The sequence below is a fragment of the Bubalus bubalis genome, chromosome 21 (genome assembly GCF_019923935.1).
Source record: "Bubalus bubalis isolate 160015118507 breed Murrah chromosome 21, NDDB_SH_1, whole genome shotgun sequence".
Classification (NCBI taxonomy): domain Eukaryota; kingdom Metazoa; phylum Chordata; class Mammalia; order Artiodactyla; family Bovidae; genus Bubalus; species Bubalus bubalis.
This window is the reverse complement of record NC_059177.1, coordinates 7,044,713-7,058,637: the sequence shown is the minus strand read 5'-3', so window position 1 is coordinate 7,058,637 and position 13,925 is coordinate 7,044,713. Positions and strand designations below refer to the sequence as shown.

Genomic DNA, 13,925 nt, shown 5'->3' with positions numbered 1-13,925 from the left:
TCTGTTTGTTCTTTAGTTTTTCTAGGTCTTTGTTAAGTATTTCTTGTATCTCAATCTGTGCCTTCATTCTCTTTTGAAAGAAGATCAGTTTATGTTTGGCTGTGCGGGTCTTCATTGCTCTGCAGGCGCGTTCTCTGTGCAGCGCGTGGGAGCTGCTCTTACTGCCGTGTGTGGGCCTCTCCCTGCAGCGGCCTCTCTTGCGGAGCGCAGGCTCCCGGTGCGTGGGCTTCAGTGGTTGCAGCGGGTGGGCTTGGTGGCTGCTGGGGAGCTCAGGAGCTGCGGCACACAGGCTTAGCTGCTCTGTGGCACATGGAGTCTTCCCAGACCAGGGATCGAACTTGTGTCCCGTGTATTGGCAGGTGGATTCCTCTCCACTGCGCCACCAGGGATGTCCTGTTTCCATTCTTTTTCTGAGACTTAGAATCATCTTTACTACCATTACTCTGAATTATTTCTCAGATTGCCTGTCTCTGTTTCCCTTAGTTGTTCTTCTGGGATTTTATGTTGTTTCTTCATCTGGGAAATACTCTGCTCTCTCATTTTATCTGACTTTCTGTGATTGCAGTTTCTGTCCTGCAGGCTGCAGAGTAGTAGTTCTTGCTTCTGCTGTCTGCCCCGTGGTGGATGAGACTAAGAGACTTATGCAGGTTTCCCAGTGGGAAGGGCTTGTTCCTACCCACTGGTGGGTGGAGCTGGATCTTGTCCTTTGGTGGGCAGGGCTGTGTAAGGGGATATGTTTAGTGGGCAGCTTTCGAGAAGACTTTAAGTTGTGTTTTTGCTAATAGGTTGGACCATGTTCCCACGCTGTTGGTCTCCAGCACTGGAGCTTACAGGCTGTTGGGAGGGGCCAGGTCCTGGTGAAAAAATGGTGGCTTCTAGGACGCGTCCTGCCACTAAGTACTCCCCAGAACTGCCTCCACCAGTGTCTGTCCCTGCCGTGAGCCGCAGCAGCCCCTCGCCTCTGCAGGGGACCTTCCAATACCAGCAGATGTGTCTGGCCCAGGCTTTTATGCGGCTAGTGCTTTTCACCCTGTGTCCTGGTGCGCCTGCTAACAGTAGAGTTTCTGTTTTCTTCAGTCCTGTGAAGTAGCAGCCGTCAGCGTCTGCTGGCCTTCAAAGCCAGATCTCCTGGGGGCTCCTCCTCCCATTTTCAGATCCCCAGGCTGGTGAGCCCGATGTGGGGCTCAGAACTTCCACTCCTGTGGGAGGACCTCAGGTTTTAATTGTTTTCTATTTTGTGGGTTGCCCACCTGCGGGTATATGATCTGATGTTATTATGATGGTGTCCCTTCCTGCTGTGTCACTGTGGCTGCCGCTGTGTGTGTGGATGCAGAATTATCTTTTTAGGTAGGTTCCAGGATTTTTTTGTCAATGGTTTTTCAGCTGTTAGTTGTGATTTTGGTGTTCTCATAAGAAAAGATGAACTCATGTCCTTCATCTCTGCCATCTTTTCTCGGAAGCTCCAGTTATGTTTTGTTTTGGGTTTTTTTTTTTTTTGGCCATGCCTTGTGGCTTGTGGGATTTTAGTTCTCTGACCAGGGATTGAGCCTGGCAGTGAAAGCGTGGAGTCCTAACCACTGGCCTGCCAGGGAATTTCCTGGTTTGTTTTCAGAACTCCTTTAAAATATGACCTAAGAAAATCTAGTATGTAAATGCAAGTTTAGATAAACTATTTAGAGAATAATTTTAACATCATCACTAAGGAGTGCTTTATAGAAGGACTTTCATCTTAGTCTGTTTCAAGAGGAACTCTCTTGTACAAGTGTGTGTTTACAGATCATAACCTGTTTGGCTGGCACACTTAATGCTGGTGTGTCTGTTTCGCCGCCAGTTGAAGGCCAAGGAAGTGAAGATAAGGCTTTCTTGAAGTTTGTAGATGACAGGTGGGTGCATTCTTTCAGCATTGTTTGAAGCCACACAGGCCCCATTCTCCTACTGGCCACTTTAAAGATGCTACTTATATAAAATGAAGTGTGTATGTAGTTTTTTGTTGATTTTACTTTTAGGCTCTGTGTTTTGTTTTCCAAAAATAACTTGGAGGTTAGCGACTTGTTTCTTGAATAGTTTGGCCATTAAAGATGATTTTAAAATGTCTTACCAATTCTGATAGGCATCCTGAATTTAACACTTTGATCCTTCTAATTGCATAATAAAGAGAGAAAGTTTTATGATGGACTTAGTATCTTCAAACTTATTTCAGCTTGGCTGTAGCCAGGCAGTTGAATACTGATGACTCTGTACAGTGACTAGAAAGTTTTCCTAAGTTTAGCGAAGGAGGTAGTTTTTATGATCTGTTATTGATGAGAGTTTTATAGGTAATAGTAAATCATCGTAGTAGATTGTGGTAAAGGCTCAAGATAAGCGATGACAGATGAGGTATTGTTATGAAAATAGAGACTCCACGTGGTTGTAAGATGAGAACGTTGTTGCGAGCTCCGGAGCCTGCGGGCTGCCGTTACTGCAGCCCGTGGGCCTAGAGCGGTGCTCCTCACAGAAGCACCCCCGCAGCGAGCAGCCCGTCTCCTGCCCCTGGAGGGCAGCCGCTGCTCTGCACAGCTAGAGAGAGCCCGTGTGTAGCGGGGAGATGCAGCACAACCGAAAAAGGATGATGGTGGTAAAGGATCTTCTGTGACCAGGACCGATGCTGTGGAGTGAATGTGTCCCCCAAATTCTTGTTGAGATTCTAACCCCAGTGTGATGGCATTAGGAGATGGGGGTCTTTGGCAGATGATTAGCTTGTGAAGGTGGAGCCCTCGTGAATGGGATTGGCATGCTTAAGAAAGAAATGCTAGAGAGCTGTCTTCTCACCCTTCCTGCTATGAGGGGACGCAGCGAGAAGACTGTTCTGACCCAGGAAGCCAGGCTTTCTAGACAGACATGCCAGCATCTTGACCCGGACTTCCCAACCTCCAGAACTGTTAAAAGAAATGTCTTTTGTTGAAAAGTCACCCAGCCTATGGTTTTTTTGTTATAGCAGCCTGAAGAGACGGAGACATGGTTCCTGGTGTTTGTTATGTATTTATGTTTGGCTGTGCCGGATCTTCACTGCTCTGTGTAGGCTTTCTCCGGGTGCAGAGAGTGGGGCCCACTCTTAGTTGTGCGCAGGCTTCTCATTGCAGTGGCCTCTCTGGTTGTGGAGCGCAGTCTCTAGGCACAGTGGGTTCAGTAGTTGCGACCCACAGGCTCAACAGTACCAACTTGCAGGCTCTAGAGCGTGGGCTCAGGGGTTGTGGAGCATGGACTTAGTTACTCTGCAGCACCTGGAGTCTTTCTGGACCAGGAATCGAGCTTGTGTCACCTACAGTGGCAGGCGAATTTGTATCTACTGTGCCACCAGGGAAGTCCTGGTTTTGATGAGCCAGCAAGGACAGTGCCTGGTAAGAATGGGATAATTTCTTTCCTGTAAGCATCTTAAACGCAAGGAGTTCATACCCTGCTGCCGTTAGGAGAACTTGCTCAGAGGATGTTGCAAGAAGGGGACAGATGTGGCACACTGAAGGAAACGGATAAGCCGACGCACTGCAGTGAGATGAGCGAGCGTTGTTGGAACACAGGAGGCTGCTTAAACCCGACTTCTGGAGGCGGGGCTCTAGAGGACACTGAGCTGAGACCAGAGAGGTAAGGCAGGGCTCTCCAGGTGTGGTGAGGGGGAGTTCCAGAAAGAAGTGACAGCGCGTGTGGAGCTTTAGAGAACGAGGCCTCTCTGCTGCCCTGGAAGAAGTTGTGAGTGGCTGGAGCCTCGTGTGCACGTGGTAGGACTTGATGAGAGAGAGGCGGGAAAGGGCAGGGGGCTTTGTAAGGGACAGTGACCTCTACTCTTGGCTTTGTACTGTGAGGATGGCAGGAGACCCTTAGGGTTTTCTTCTGACAAATCTTAACGAGAATTCCAAACTTAACAGAAAAGGTGAAGGAAGTTTACGGTTAGTGCTCATGTACCCAAACCAGAGTCTGCTATTAGTATTGAACTGTTTTTGCCTTTTCATATAACCATGCAACCATGAAGAAAAAACTCACTTCAGAGTAAATCGCACACATTGGCTTATTTCCCTCTGCTGCTGCTAAGTCACTTCAGTTGTGTCTGACCCTGTGCAACCCCACAGACGGCAGCCCACCAGGCTCCCCGGTCCCTGGGATTCTCCAGGCAAGAACACTGGAGTGGGTTGCCATTTCCTTCTCCAATGCATGAAAGTGAAAAGTGAAAGTGAAGTCAACTCAGTCGTGTCCAACTCTTAGTGACCCCATGAACTGCAGCCCACCAGGCTCCTCCGTCCATGGGAGTTTCCAGGCTACTCCACTCGAGTACTGGAGTGGGGTGCCATTGCCTTCTCCTTATTTCCCTCTAAATACTATTAACTAGAATCCCTTTCAGGGTCTTAAGAGAGTGAGTGGCATGATTGTTTTGGGAAGATTACTCAGCTGTAGGATGTGGAATGGGTTAGAGTGTGGTATGACTTGGTGAACGTTCACTTTTGAGTGGTAGGTTTATATAGTGAGAGAAGAGAGCTGGGAGGTGGCTGTGGGTTAATACAGAGAAAAAACAGTCTCACATGGGATATGATTGGAAAATGGGTATAATCCTAGAACAAGACTGTATGTTTGCTAATGGCTCAGTTGAGCTTTCTGGAAATACTAGGGAACAAATGAGGTTTTGTTTACAATGTGCCTTTATTGCTCTTTTTAGGAAATCTGTTTTCAGTTGTCCACATTTGTCATCAAGACAAATCATATCAGAGTTCATTTAGGTGTGTTTTTTTTTTTTTTTTTAAACAAAAGGGACAGCAGCAGAAAATGGTCATTATAATTGAGGCTTAAGATTTATTTTAAAATGTATAAAATATCAATATTTACTTTTTCAGCCAACTGTTTAACTTCTAAATGTCATTAATGTTGATGAGGGGAGAAATTTTGTTCCTGAAAAGATTTTATTTCAGCAAGCAAAGTGCATCCTCAAACATCTCGAGAATCTTCTCTCTTGGATTTAGAATATTCTTGTTTTTAAAGGTTATTTTTGGTGTCCTGGGCCTTCGTTGCGGTGAGAGGGCCGTCTCCCGTGACGGCGGGTGGGGGCTGTTCTCTGGCGGAGCTCGTGGCGGTGGTGGTTCTTGTTGTGGAGCCTGGGCTCTGGGTGCTCCGGCTTTGGCATTTGTGGCACGCAGGCTCAGTTCTTGTGACCCCTGCGTTGGCAGGTGGATTCCTAACCACCGTCCCGCCAGGGGAGTCCCAGGAGTGCACTTGTGAGAAGGTTGACTTGCCTTCTCTGGGGGGCTGGGACGGCTGTCACTATGCCCCACAGTGTCTGTGGGTGTGCCCTGGCCTGTTCCCTCGTGTAAGTAGAGAGGATGTCATGGGAGTTCCTTATAGCCTGTGTGTGTTTATTTAATGTTCCTTATTCTCATTGTGAACATTTGGAATTTGTTACCAGAAATGAGAAATTTCAGAATCCAGGGTGGGGCCGTGGGGGGGAAATCTCTACCATATTTATCATATTACATTTATTTGACAGTATACTCTTTTTCAAATTTAATGTTGTAAAATTTTTTTTTTAAATGGATCCCCAAGGTCTAAAATTCCAGGAGAGAAGAAATTACCAATATAGTAAAACAAATGTCATTCGTGGTCCTTAGAGTAGAATCAAGAGAGTGGGAACAGAACCACCCATCACTCAAAGGCAGTTGAGAGAGAGGAATGCGTTAAATTGCTTTTCTTCTGAAAGTAAATGGCCCCTGAAACAGGAATACTTTATTATTTTGTCATAAGACAGAAATAATAAGCAGTATGTTTAATTGTTTTCTGAAGATTTAGATTGTGTGTGTGTGTGTGTGTGTGTGTAGTACGTTGGAAAGTGGACACTTCAAAAAAAAAATCTATTTGACTGCACTGGGTCTTAGTTGTGGCACTTGGAATCTTTAGTTACGGCATGTGAACTTAGTTGCAGTATGTGGGGTCTGGTTCCCAACCAAGGATGGAACCCAGGTCCCCTGTATTGGGAGCACAGAGTCGTAGCCACTGGACCACCACTGAAGTCCCAAGGAAAGAGGGTGTTTTGGAGTTCAATTTTTTTATCACTTCAGATCCTGACCTTGTCATTTCCTAACTATTTGAGACTTTGGATAGACATTTTAACAGTTCTGAACCCTAGTATCCTCAAATGGGAGGTAATCATCATGCCCCCAGAGGTGTGGTTGTGTTGGAATTAGACTGTGGGTTAAATGCATATGATGGATGTGAGAGATGGACCATAGAGTGAGTGGAGCACTGAAGAACTGATGCTGTTGAACTGTGGTGCTGGAGAAGACGCTTGAGAGTCCCTTGGACTGCAAGGAGGTCAAACCAGTCAATCCTAAAGGAAATCAGTCCTGAATATTCATTCAAAGGACCGATGCTGAAGCTGAAACTCCAATCCTTTGGCCACCTGATGTGAAGAACTGACTCATTGGAAAAGACCCTGATGCTGGGAAAGAATGAAGGCGGGAGGAGAAGGGGATGACAGAGATGAGATAGCTGGATGGCATCACCGACTCGATGGACGTGAGTTTGAGTGAACTCCGGGAGTTGGTGATGGACAGGGAGACCTGGCGTGCTGCGGTCCCTGGGGTCGCAGAGCTGGACACGCCTGAGCCGCTAAGCGACCGAGCTGCATGCGATCGGCCGCCTGTGTTTGCTGCCACCGCTGCTTCCATAGGACGGGAGCAGCGGTTACGGTGGTCCTGACTGCTCAGAGTGTGGGTGAACAAAGGTAGATGACAGTCTTAGTTTTTCTTACATAGAAACATGGTGATGAACTTGAAATTTCATCCCTTTTCTATCCTAACTTCTGAGGCTTTTGCATTTCAAAGCCATTAATATACAATAAATAGTAATACATGGGCTCCCCTGGTAGCTCAGCTGGTAACGAATCTGCCTACAGCGTGGGAGACTGACGTTTGATCCCTGGGTTGGCAAGATGCCCTGAAGAAGGGGAGAGCTATCCACTCAGATATTCTGGCCTGGAGAATTCCACGGATTGTATAGTCCGTCGGGTTGCAAAAGAGACACGACTGTGGTACTTTCACTTTCAATACATAATAAAAACCCTCCATAAGTGGTTAAGGGGACAAAATTTGTATCTTTCATTCAGGGGTTTGTGAAAGTTGTATTACTGCTTTGCCACATTTTTTCTTGTTTGTGACAGTTTATCAGTGGCTGCTTTTAGGTGGCTTAGGAATATACCTTCCATTGTGAAGAGTTAGTAAGCACCAGGGATGCAGCAGTCATCGGCACACAAAAATGCCTGGTCCTCCGGAGTTTTGGGTGATAGAGTGACTAAGCAAAAAAAACACAAACAAACCTATGTTCTGTTAGTAAGTTCAGTGGAGAAAAATAAAACACACAGCAGGAGTGTTGGGAGGTTGTGATTTTTTTTTTTCTCTAAGGTTGTGAGTTTAAATACAGTGGTTAGGAACAGTTTACCTGCTGCTAAGTCACTTCAGTCATGTCCGACTCTGTGTGACCCCATAAACATCAGCCCACTAGGCTGTCCTGCCCCTGGGATTCTCCAGGCAAGAACACTGGAGTGGGTTGCCATTTCCTTCTCCAATGCATGAAAGTGAAAAAGTGAAAGTGAAGTTGCTCAGTTGTGTCCAACTCTTAGTGACCCCATGGACTGCAGTCTACCAGGCTCCTCCATCCATGGGGTTCTCCAGGCAAAAGTACTGGAGTGGGGTGCCATTTGAAGGAGGTTGGGAGGAAGCTTAGGTAACAAACTTAACATAAATTTCTGAAGAGAGTATGTTCTAAATGTGAGGGAACAGTGGATCAAAGCCTTGAGGTTGGAATGTTACATGAATAATTAGGTGGCAAAATAACAATACTGCTTTTATGCATATTGCCCCGTGAGTTATTCATGGGACCTCTAAATGGGGATGAACAATAAGTAGTTGAGCAGCTGAGACTGGTGTAGGATGCCCTTCATAATCTTGCATTCCCTCTTTGTGCTCACTTTCTGGCCCCTTTCTTCCTCACATCCTACATTTCTTACATTCAAATTATCTGTCTTTTCTAGAAGGACACTTCTTTGCCTCCAGGCTCTGGATGTATTTCCCTACTTCTTGGAGAGAGTAACTCAGTATGGTTCATGAACACTACAAGGTTTGACTAAAATATTACCTTCTCTTCAAAACCCTTTTTGACTTCCAGGCAAAACCAGAGTCTTCCTTTTGGGCTGGCTTCATGGTTGTTGCCCATCTCTGCTGTAGTCCTGATGACAGCATCTTGAACTCCTCTTCTGCTTGTTTTCCCCTCTCCAGTTTATGAGCTCGTAGGACAGCAGCTTTGACCTGTGGATCTCTGTATTCCTAGTGCTTGGCTTAGTGTAGTAAATGTCTGTGCAGCGGTTCTCAAAGTGTGGTCCTTGGACCAGCAGCATCAGCAACACTGGGAGCTTGTTAGAAATGCAGATGTGTGGGCCCCACCCCAGGCTTACTGAACCAGGAAGCCAGGAGGCGAGGCCCAGCAGTGTGTTTTAACAAGCCCCCCAGGGGAGTCTGATGCATTTTTGAGAACCATTAATCCAGTGAAGTGAATGATGGTAAACAAACTCTGATCTCAGGAAAGTGAGGGAGAGCCCTTCCACTTGTATACAGACCTCAGAAAAAGGAAACGGCCACGCCATAGTGATGGCTGCAAGAACTTAGAATCGCAAGCCTGTGTCCTTATGATTGACAGCATATGTGTGTGTGTGTGTGTATGTATTTTTAATTCATTTATTTGACTTCTCCACATGGCATGTGGAATCTCAGTACCCTGACCAGGCATTGAACCTGTGCCCCCTGTATCGGAAGTGCAGTCTTCACCACTAGTTGTTGCTGTTCACTTGCTAAGCCATGTCTGACTCTTTGCAACCCCATGGACTGCAGCATGCCAAGCTCCTCTGTCCTCCTCTGTCTCCCAGAGCTTGCTCAACCTCCTGTCTGTTGAGTTGGTGATGCCATCCAACCATCTCATCCTCTGTCGTCCCCTTCTCCTTTTGCCTTCAATCTTTCCCAGCATCAGGGTCTTTTCCACTGAGTCGATTCTTGGTATCTTCACTGTCCTCTTAACCACTAGACTGCTAGGGAAAATCCCACAATTGATAATATTTGTTGATACGTCAGGGGAGTGTGTAATTTCCTCGGTTCTGTCTCACTGCACCAAAAATGTGAAATGGCTGATGGCTTGGTTACAGCTCAGTTTTATTTGGTAAGCAAAGGAACATACATCATTGAGGCGTGAGGTGGGCTGACCCAAAAGAAGAGAGGGGCTCAGTTTGGCTCCTCTTTTTATATGTTCCTTCTTCTCCCCCGAGCCTGCCGTGTGTAAAATGGGCTAGCCAGGAGGGCTGTTTGTTCCACCCGAGGTTCTCACTCTGGTCCTTGGATTTTCTTTCGTTCGTTTTCTTGGGCTTTTCCTGTCTTTGTCTTTTAGCCGCCGCCATTTTGGACTCCGCTTTCCTATTCTAACCACCTAAACAATGTCATGAATTTGGAGTTCTGACCTGAAACTGTTTACAAGCCTTTACAGTTAGAATTAGATAAACTAAAAGGAAGACAAAAACTTACAGCTTAAGGAATCACTCATCATCTCACCATAGATGACCAAATTATCAGTGATTGTTTCTAACTGATGTTACTGTGGTTTTATTCTTTTTGTTTATGCTTAAGATCATCTTCAAGTATATGTATTTTTTATTCAGAAATGTTTATATATAAAATATATATTTGAAACGTTTAAAAAAAGTTGAGACTAACTCAAGTTTTTTGACTCTTCTAAACATACCCTTTCACTTTCTAACATCTAAAATGGAAATTAAAGCGACAAGCTAAATCCTGGGTCATATTAAGTGAAGTTTTACCTGACTAATTACTGCCTGTTTTTATGTACTTTGAAAATATAGTGCCTGATGACTTGTATCTACTATTATAGTGCCACACAGAATAGTCTCACTGCCTTAAAAATCCTCTGATCTTGCCAAGGACCCTCTTTAAAAGCAAGTTTTCCTAGATCTAACTATGATTTAGACTGTTTTATGTCTGTTGCTCATACCCACTTAGTTGACTAGATATAAATTCTTAAATTTTGTTTTATAGTTCTTGAACTACAAAAGCAAATTATATAGAGATTTCCCTGGCGGTCCAGTGGTTAAGACTCTACACTTTCAGTGCAGAGGGTGTGGGTTTGATCCTTGATCGGATAAAATCCCACGTGCTGCACGATGGCAACCAAAAAAAAAAAAAATTTTTATGACGTAAATGCCATAAAAACTGTAAAACTGATAACATTCAAATTAGTAATCAGTATAACAAATGATGTTTTGCTGAAATTAAATAAGTTTAATAGTAAACTGAAGTCTGTGTTTTCGTTTTCACTGGTTGAATTTATGATTTCTGTTTTAAGTGTGATCATCACGGAATGCATGTCATTATCATAGTTATTACTGTTTTCAACCCAGTTTGTTATTTTGATGGACTCTCTATTTTGTTGTTTTGTCTGCACCACGTGGCTTGTGGGATCTTAGTTCCTTGACCAGGGATCAAATCCAGCTTCAGGAGGGGAAGCACTGAGTCCTAAACACTGGACCACCAGGAAATTCCCTTGGTGGATCTTTAATAGTTTACTGCAAAAATAGTGCTGAAAAATAAGTACTCTTTTTAATGGCAAGTTCTTTATTGCTTAGTTAAGGCTACACTTACCGCTGTCCTGAAAATAGTTTTCTTCCACGCATCTATTTAAATACAGGTTTTTCCCCCAAGCATCTGTTTAAATACTGGCTTCCTTGGTGGCTCAGCAGTAAAGAATCCACTTGCAATGCAGGAGACACAGGTTCGGTTCCTGCGTGGGGAAGATGCCCTAGAGTAGGAAATGGCAACCCACTCCAGTATTCTTGCCTGGAAAATCCTTTGGACAGAGGAGCCTGGCGGGCTACAGTCCACGGGGTCCCAAAGAGTCGGACACGACTGAAGCGACTGAACAATAGCAAAGGCTACACTTACTGCTGTGAAGTGTTGAGAGATGGTTTAAAGCCAGTAGGAGCAGTGCGATTGAAAACAGCGTTGACTCCCCGGGACACTTTGTTGTGAGTTGGCCCCGTGGCCGCCCTCTGCTCTGCTCTGTCTGCGTCACTTGGCCTTAGTGTGGCACCAGTAGGATGAAAACACCAATGCACAGGTGGCTACTGCAGTTTCCTGACAGCTAAAGATAGTTAGAAGATCCAGGATATATATAGTTTCTTAAATGCTTAACATGAAAATTGAAAATAATTTTGAAATTCTCAGAGAACTCATGAATCTGTAGAAATAAGTCCTTAGATCCAAGAAATTCACTTTTATTAAGTACTAATAACATGATATTGCCAATAACAAAAGAAGTCCATGAAGTAGTAACACGTAGTATTTAAAGACAGTGTTAAGTAGAGTTGCTCAGTTGTGTCCAACCACGGGATTTTCCAGGCAGGTGTCCTGGAGTGGGTTGCCATTTCCTTTTCCAGGGGATCTTCCTGACCTAGGGATCAAACCTGCCTCTCCCACACTGCAGGCAGACACTTTACCATCTGAGCCACCAGGGAAGCCCCAATATTAAAAAAAAAAAAACTTTTTAAAAAAACCTCCCACCAAACCATCAAATAGCTGGCCTAGTTTTAAGCTTCTGAAATTTGTGCCAGGTTTAAGTCACATGATTTCTTGCTATTAATATTTTTTAAGCCTACAGTTTTTGTCTATTCTACATTCTCTCTACCCTTGTTCTTACTCAGCTCACTGCCTCTAAGTTACTCACCCCTTTCCTTTGCTACTTATTTCTTATGGCTTCATGATTTGGGTGAGGCCAGTCACAGGTCCCTGCCCTGGTCAGTTTTTATCTATGACCCTTCCTTCATGAGTGGCCCTTGGGTGTGTGCACGTGATGCCAACTGGACCAACTAAAAGTCTTTACCTGAGGGTCCTCAGACTGAAAAATGACAGAGAGAGTCTTTTATTCCTTGTAGCTTGAATGAGGATGGTGTAAAAGTTGAGCTTCTTAAAAGATAGCCACAGTGGAGATTATTCGTAATAGAAGAAATAGAGGCTTAACAAGAGGAGTGGAGATAATGGAGAGAGAATCATGGAGGTGAAGTCTGCATCTTCTCCTGTACAGTTCCCTGGTCATCTTCCGGCAAATTACCCTCTTGGTTGAAGCTAGTTCCAATTGGGTTTTTCACTCAGCACACTAGAAAGCATCCTTAAATAGTCCATATTATAATTTTAAAGATCTGTCCTTTTTACAGGTGAAGATGGAGCTGGAAAAACAAGCTTAATAAGAAAAATTCAGGGAATAGAGGAGTACAAGAAAGGAAGAGGATTGGAATATCTGTACTTAAATGTTCATGATGAAGACAGGGACGGTGAGTGTCGTTTACTTGTAATTAATTTTCCTGATGTCTTTCTTCAAGTTGTGCTGCTGTCCATATGAATATTGGTCTTTGACTTTGCTTAGTGTCATTTATTTTACCAGGATTCGTACTATCTCATGCCAGTCAGTAAATAGTTTAGGGTTTGGGATTGGGATTCGTATGGTGGTATTTTTAAACATCTTAAGGTATTGGTATGTGAACTTCAGCTTTCTCACTGACCTTGAAGAATCTCAGTTTTTAAGTTCCATTTCTCTCCTGTTTAGTGAAATAAGAGTGTTCTGTGAATATTTTGCCCTCGTTTTTCCGTCTTCTCATTTTTTGACAAGAAAATGTCATCTACATCCCAGCTTTTTTCATCTGATCAGCCATTTTTGTCTCCTGTAGATCACTTGCTTTCTCATTTTTGTATATAATATCTTGAATATGCATGACTCGGTCTTCTCATGGTAAGAATAGAAACAAGTGATTCAGTCTGTGGTTTGGGATTGAGAAATTCTAAGTAGAGGATGCTCATTTTCTGTGTTGGCAGTTAAATCATTTTCTTGAGTACTCATTAGGAATATACTGAGTTGGTAGATGTCACCTAAGTAGTTGAACCTTGCCAAAGGAGACCTCTCCTGTGGAGCTGCCATAGAATACCAAGTAGTATTGTGAGTTGGATGATGAGATGACTTTGTCTTGTTGCCTTGGTAACCTTCTTTGTCTTTTGCAGATCAAACAAGATGTAATGTATGGATCTTGGATGGAGACCCATATCACAAAGGCCTCCTTAAATTTTCACTGGATGCCATTTCTCTGAAGGACACTCTGGTTATGCTGGTTGTTGACATGTCAAAGCCTTGGACTGCTTTGGATTCTTTACAGAAATGGGCAAGTGTTGTTAGAGAACATATTGACAAATTGAAAATTCCTCCTGAAGAAATGAAAGAAATGGAACAAAAGTGTGAGTAGTCTAGACAATACAGATTTCGAAGACAAAATTTCCTAGTTGACTTTCATAATTGTTAGGAATTTTTGAGTTTGAAAAAGATTTGATGATGGAAACATAATGTGAGTACTGCCTTTGAAATTCAGTTTGGATGACGTGCTAGGTTTTAATATAGCTTTACACTGGAAGCATACGCATAATGGCAGACTCTTCTGAAGAGATGCCCTTTCTTCTTTGCCAAAAGGCCGTATGTGTTCATTTGGAGAGCGGTATTTCAGGATTAAAAAATTCTGAATCTTTCTACAGCTGCTCATTTTCAGTAGTTTAGTTTCTTGATAAGTGGAGCAATCTTATTAACCTTGTCAAAATGAAGTATGTCCATAAGGATGTTAACACTATAACATAAAGATGTGAAGCTGGTTTTATGGTTTATGAAGTACATAATATATTTTGTATGTGCCCACGTAAGTTGGAAATTTTCATGGAAATTATGAAAATAACATGGGTTGTTTCTGACAAGTTGTAAGCCAGTCGTCACACTTCTTTATTTCACTGAGAGCTCTTCATATGTTGGTGTTGCACTTCATTTAAGGAAAT

The 13,925-nt window shown here is 43.7% G+C and overlaps 1 protein-coding gene across 1 annotated transcript in view; it reads left to right on the top strand.

Moving 5' to 3' along the window:
• Nucleotides 1-13,925, top strand: part of DYNC1LI1 (dynein cytoplasmic 1 light intermediate chain 1) — a 52,783-nt gene that overhangs the window by 22,461 nt on the left and 16,397 nt on the right. Inside the window, exons 4-5 of the mRNA XM_006079594.4 lie at nt 12,275-12,391; nt 13,113-13,343. Coding sequence (XP_006079656.3) covers nt 12,275-12,391; nt 13,113-13,343 — 348 coding nt within the window. The remainder of the gene's footprint in view (nt 1-12,274; nt 12,392-13,112; nt 13,344-13,925) is intronic.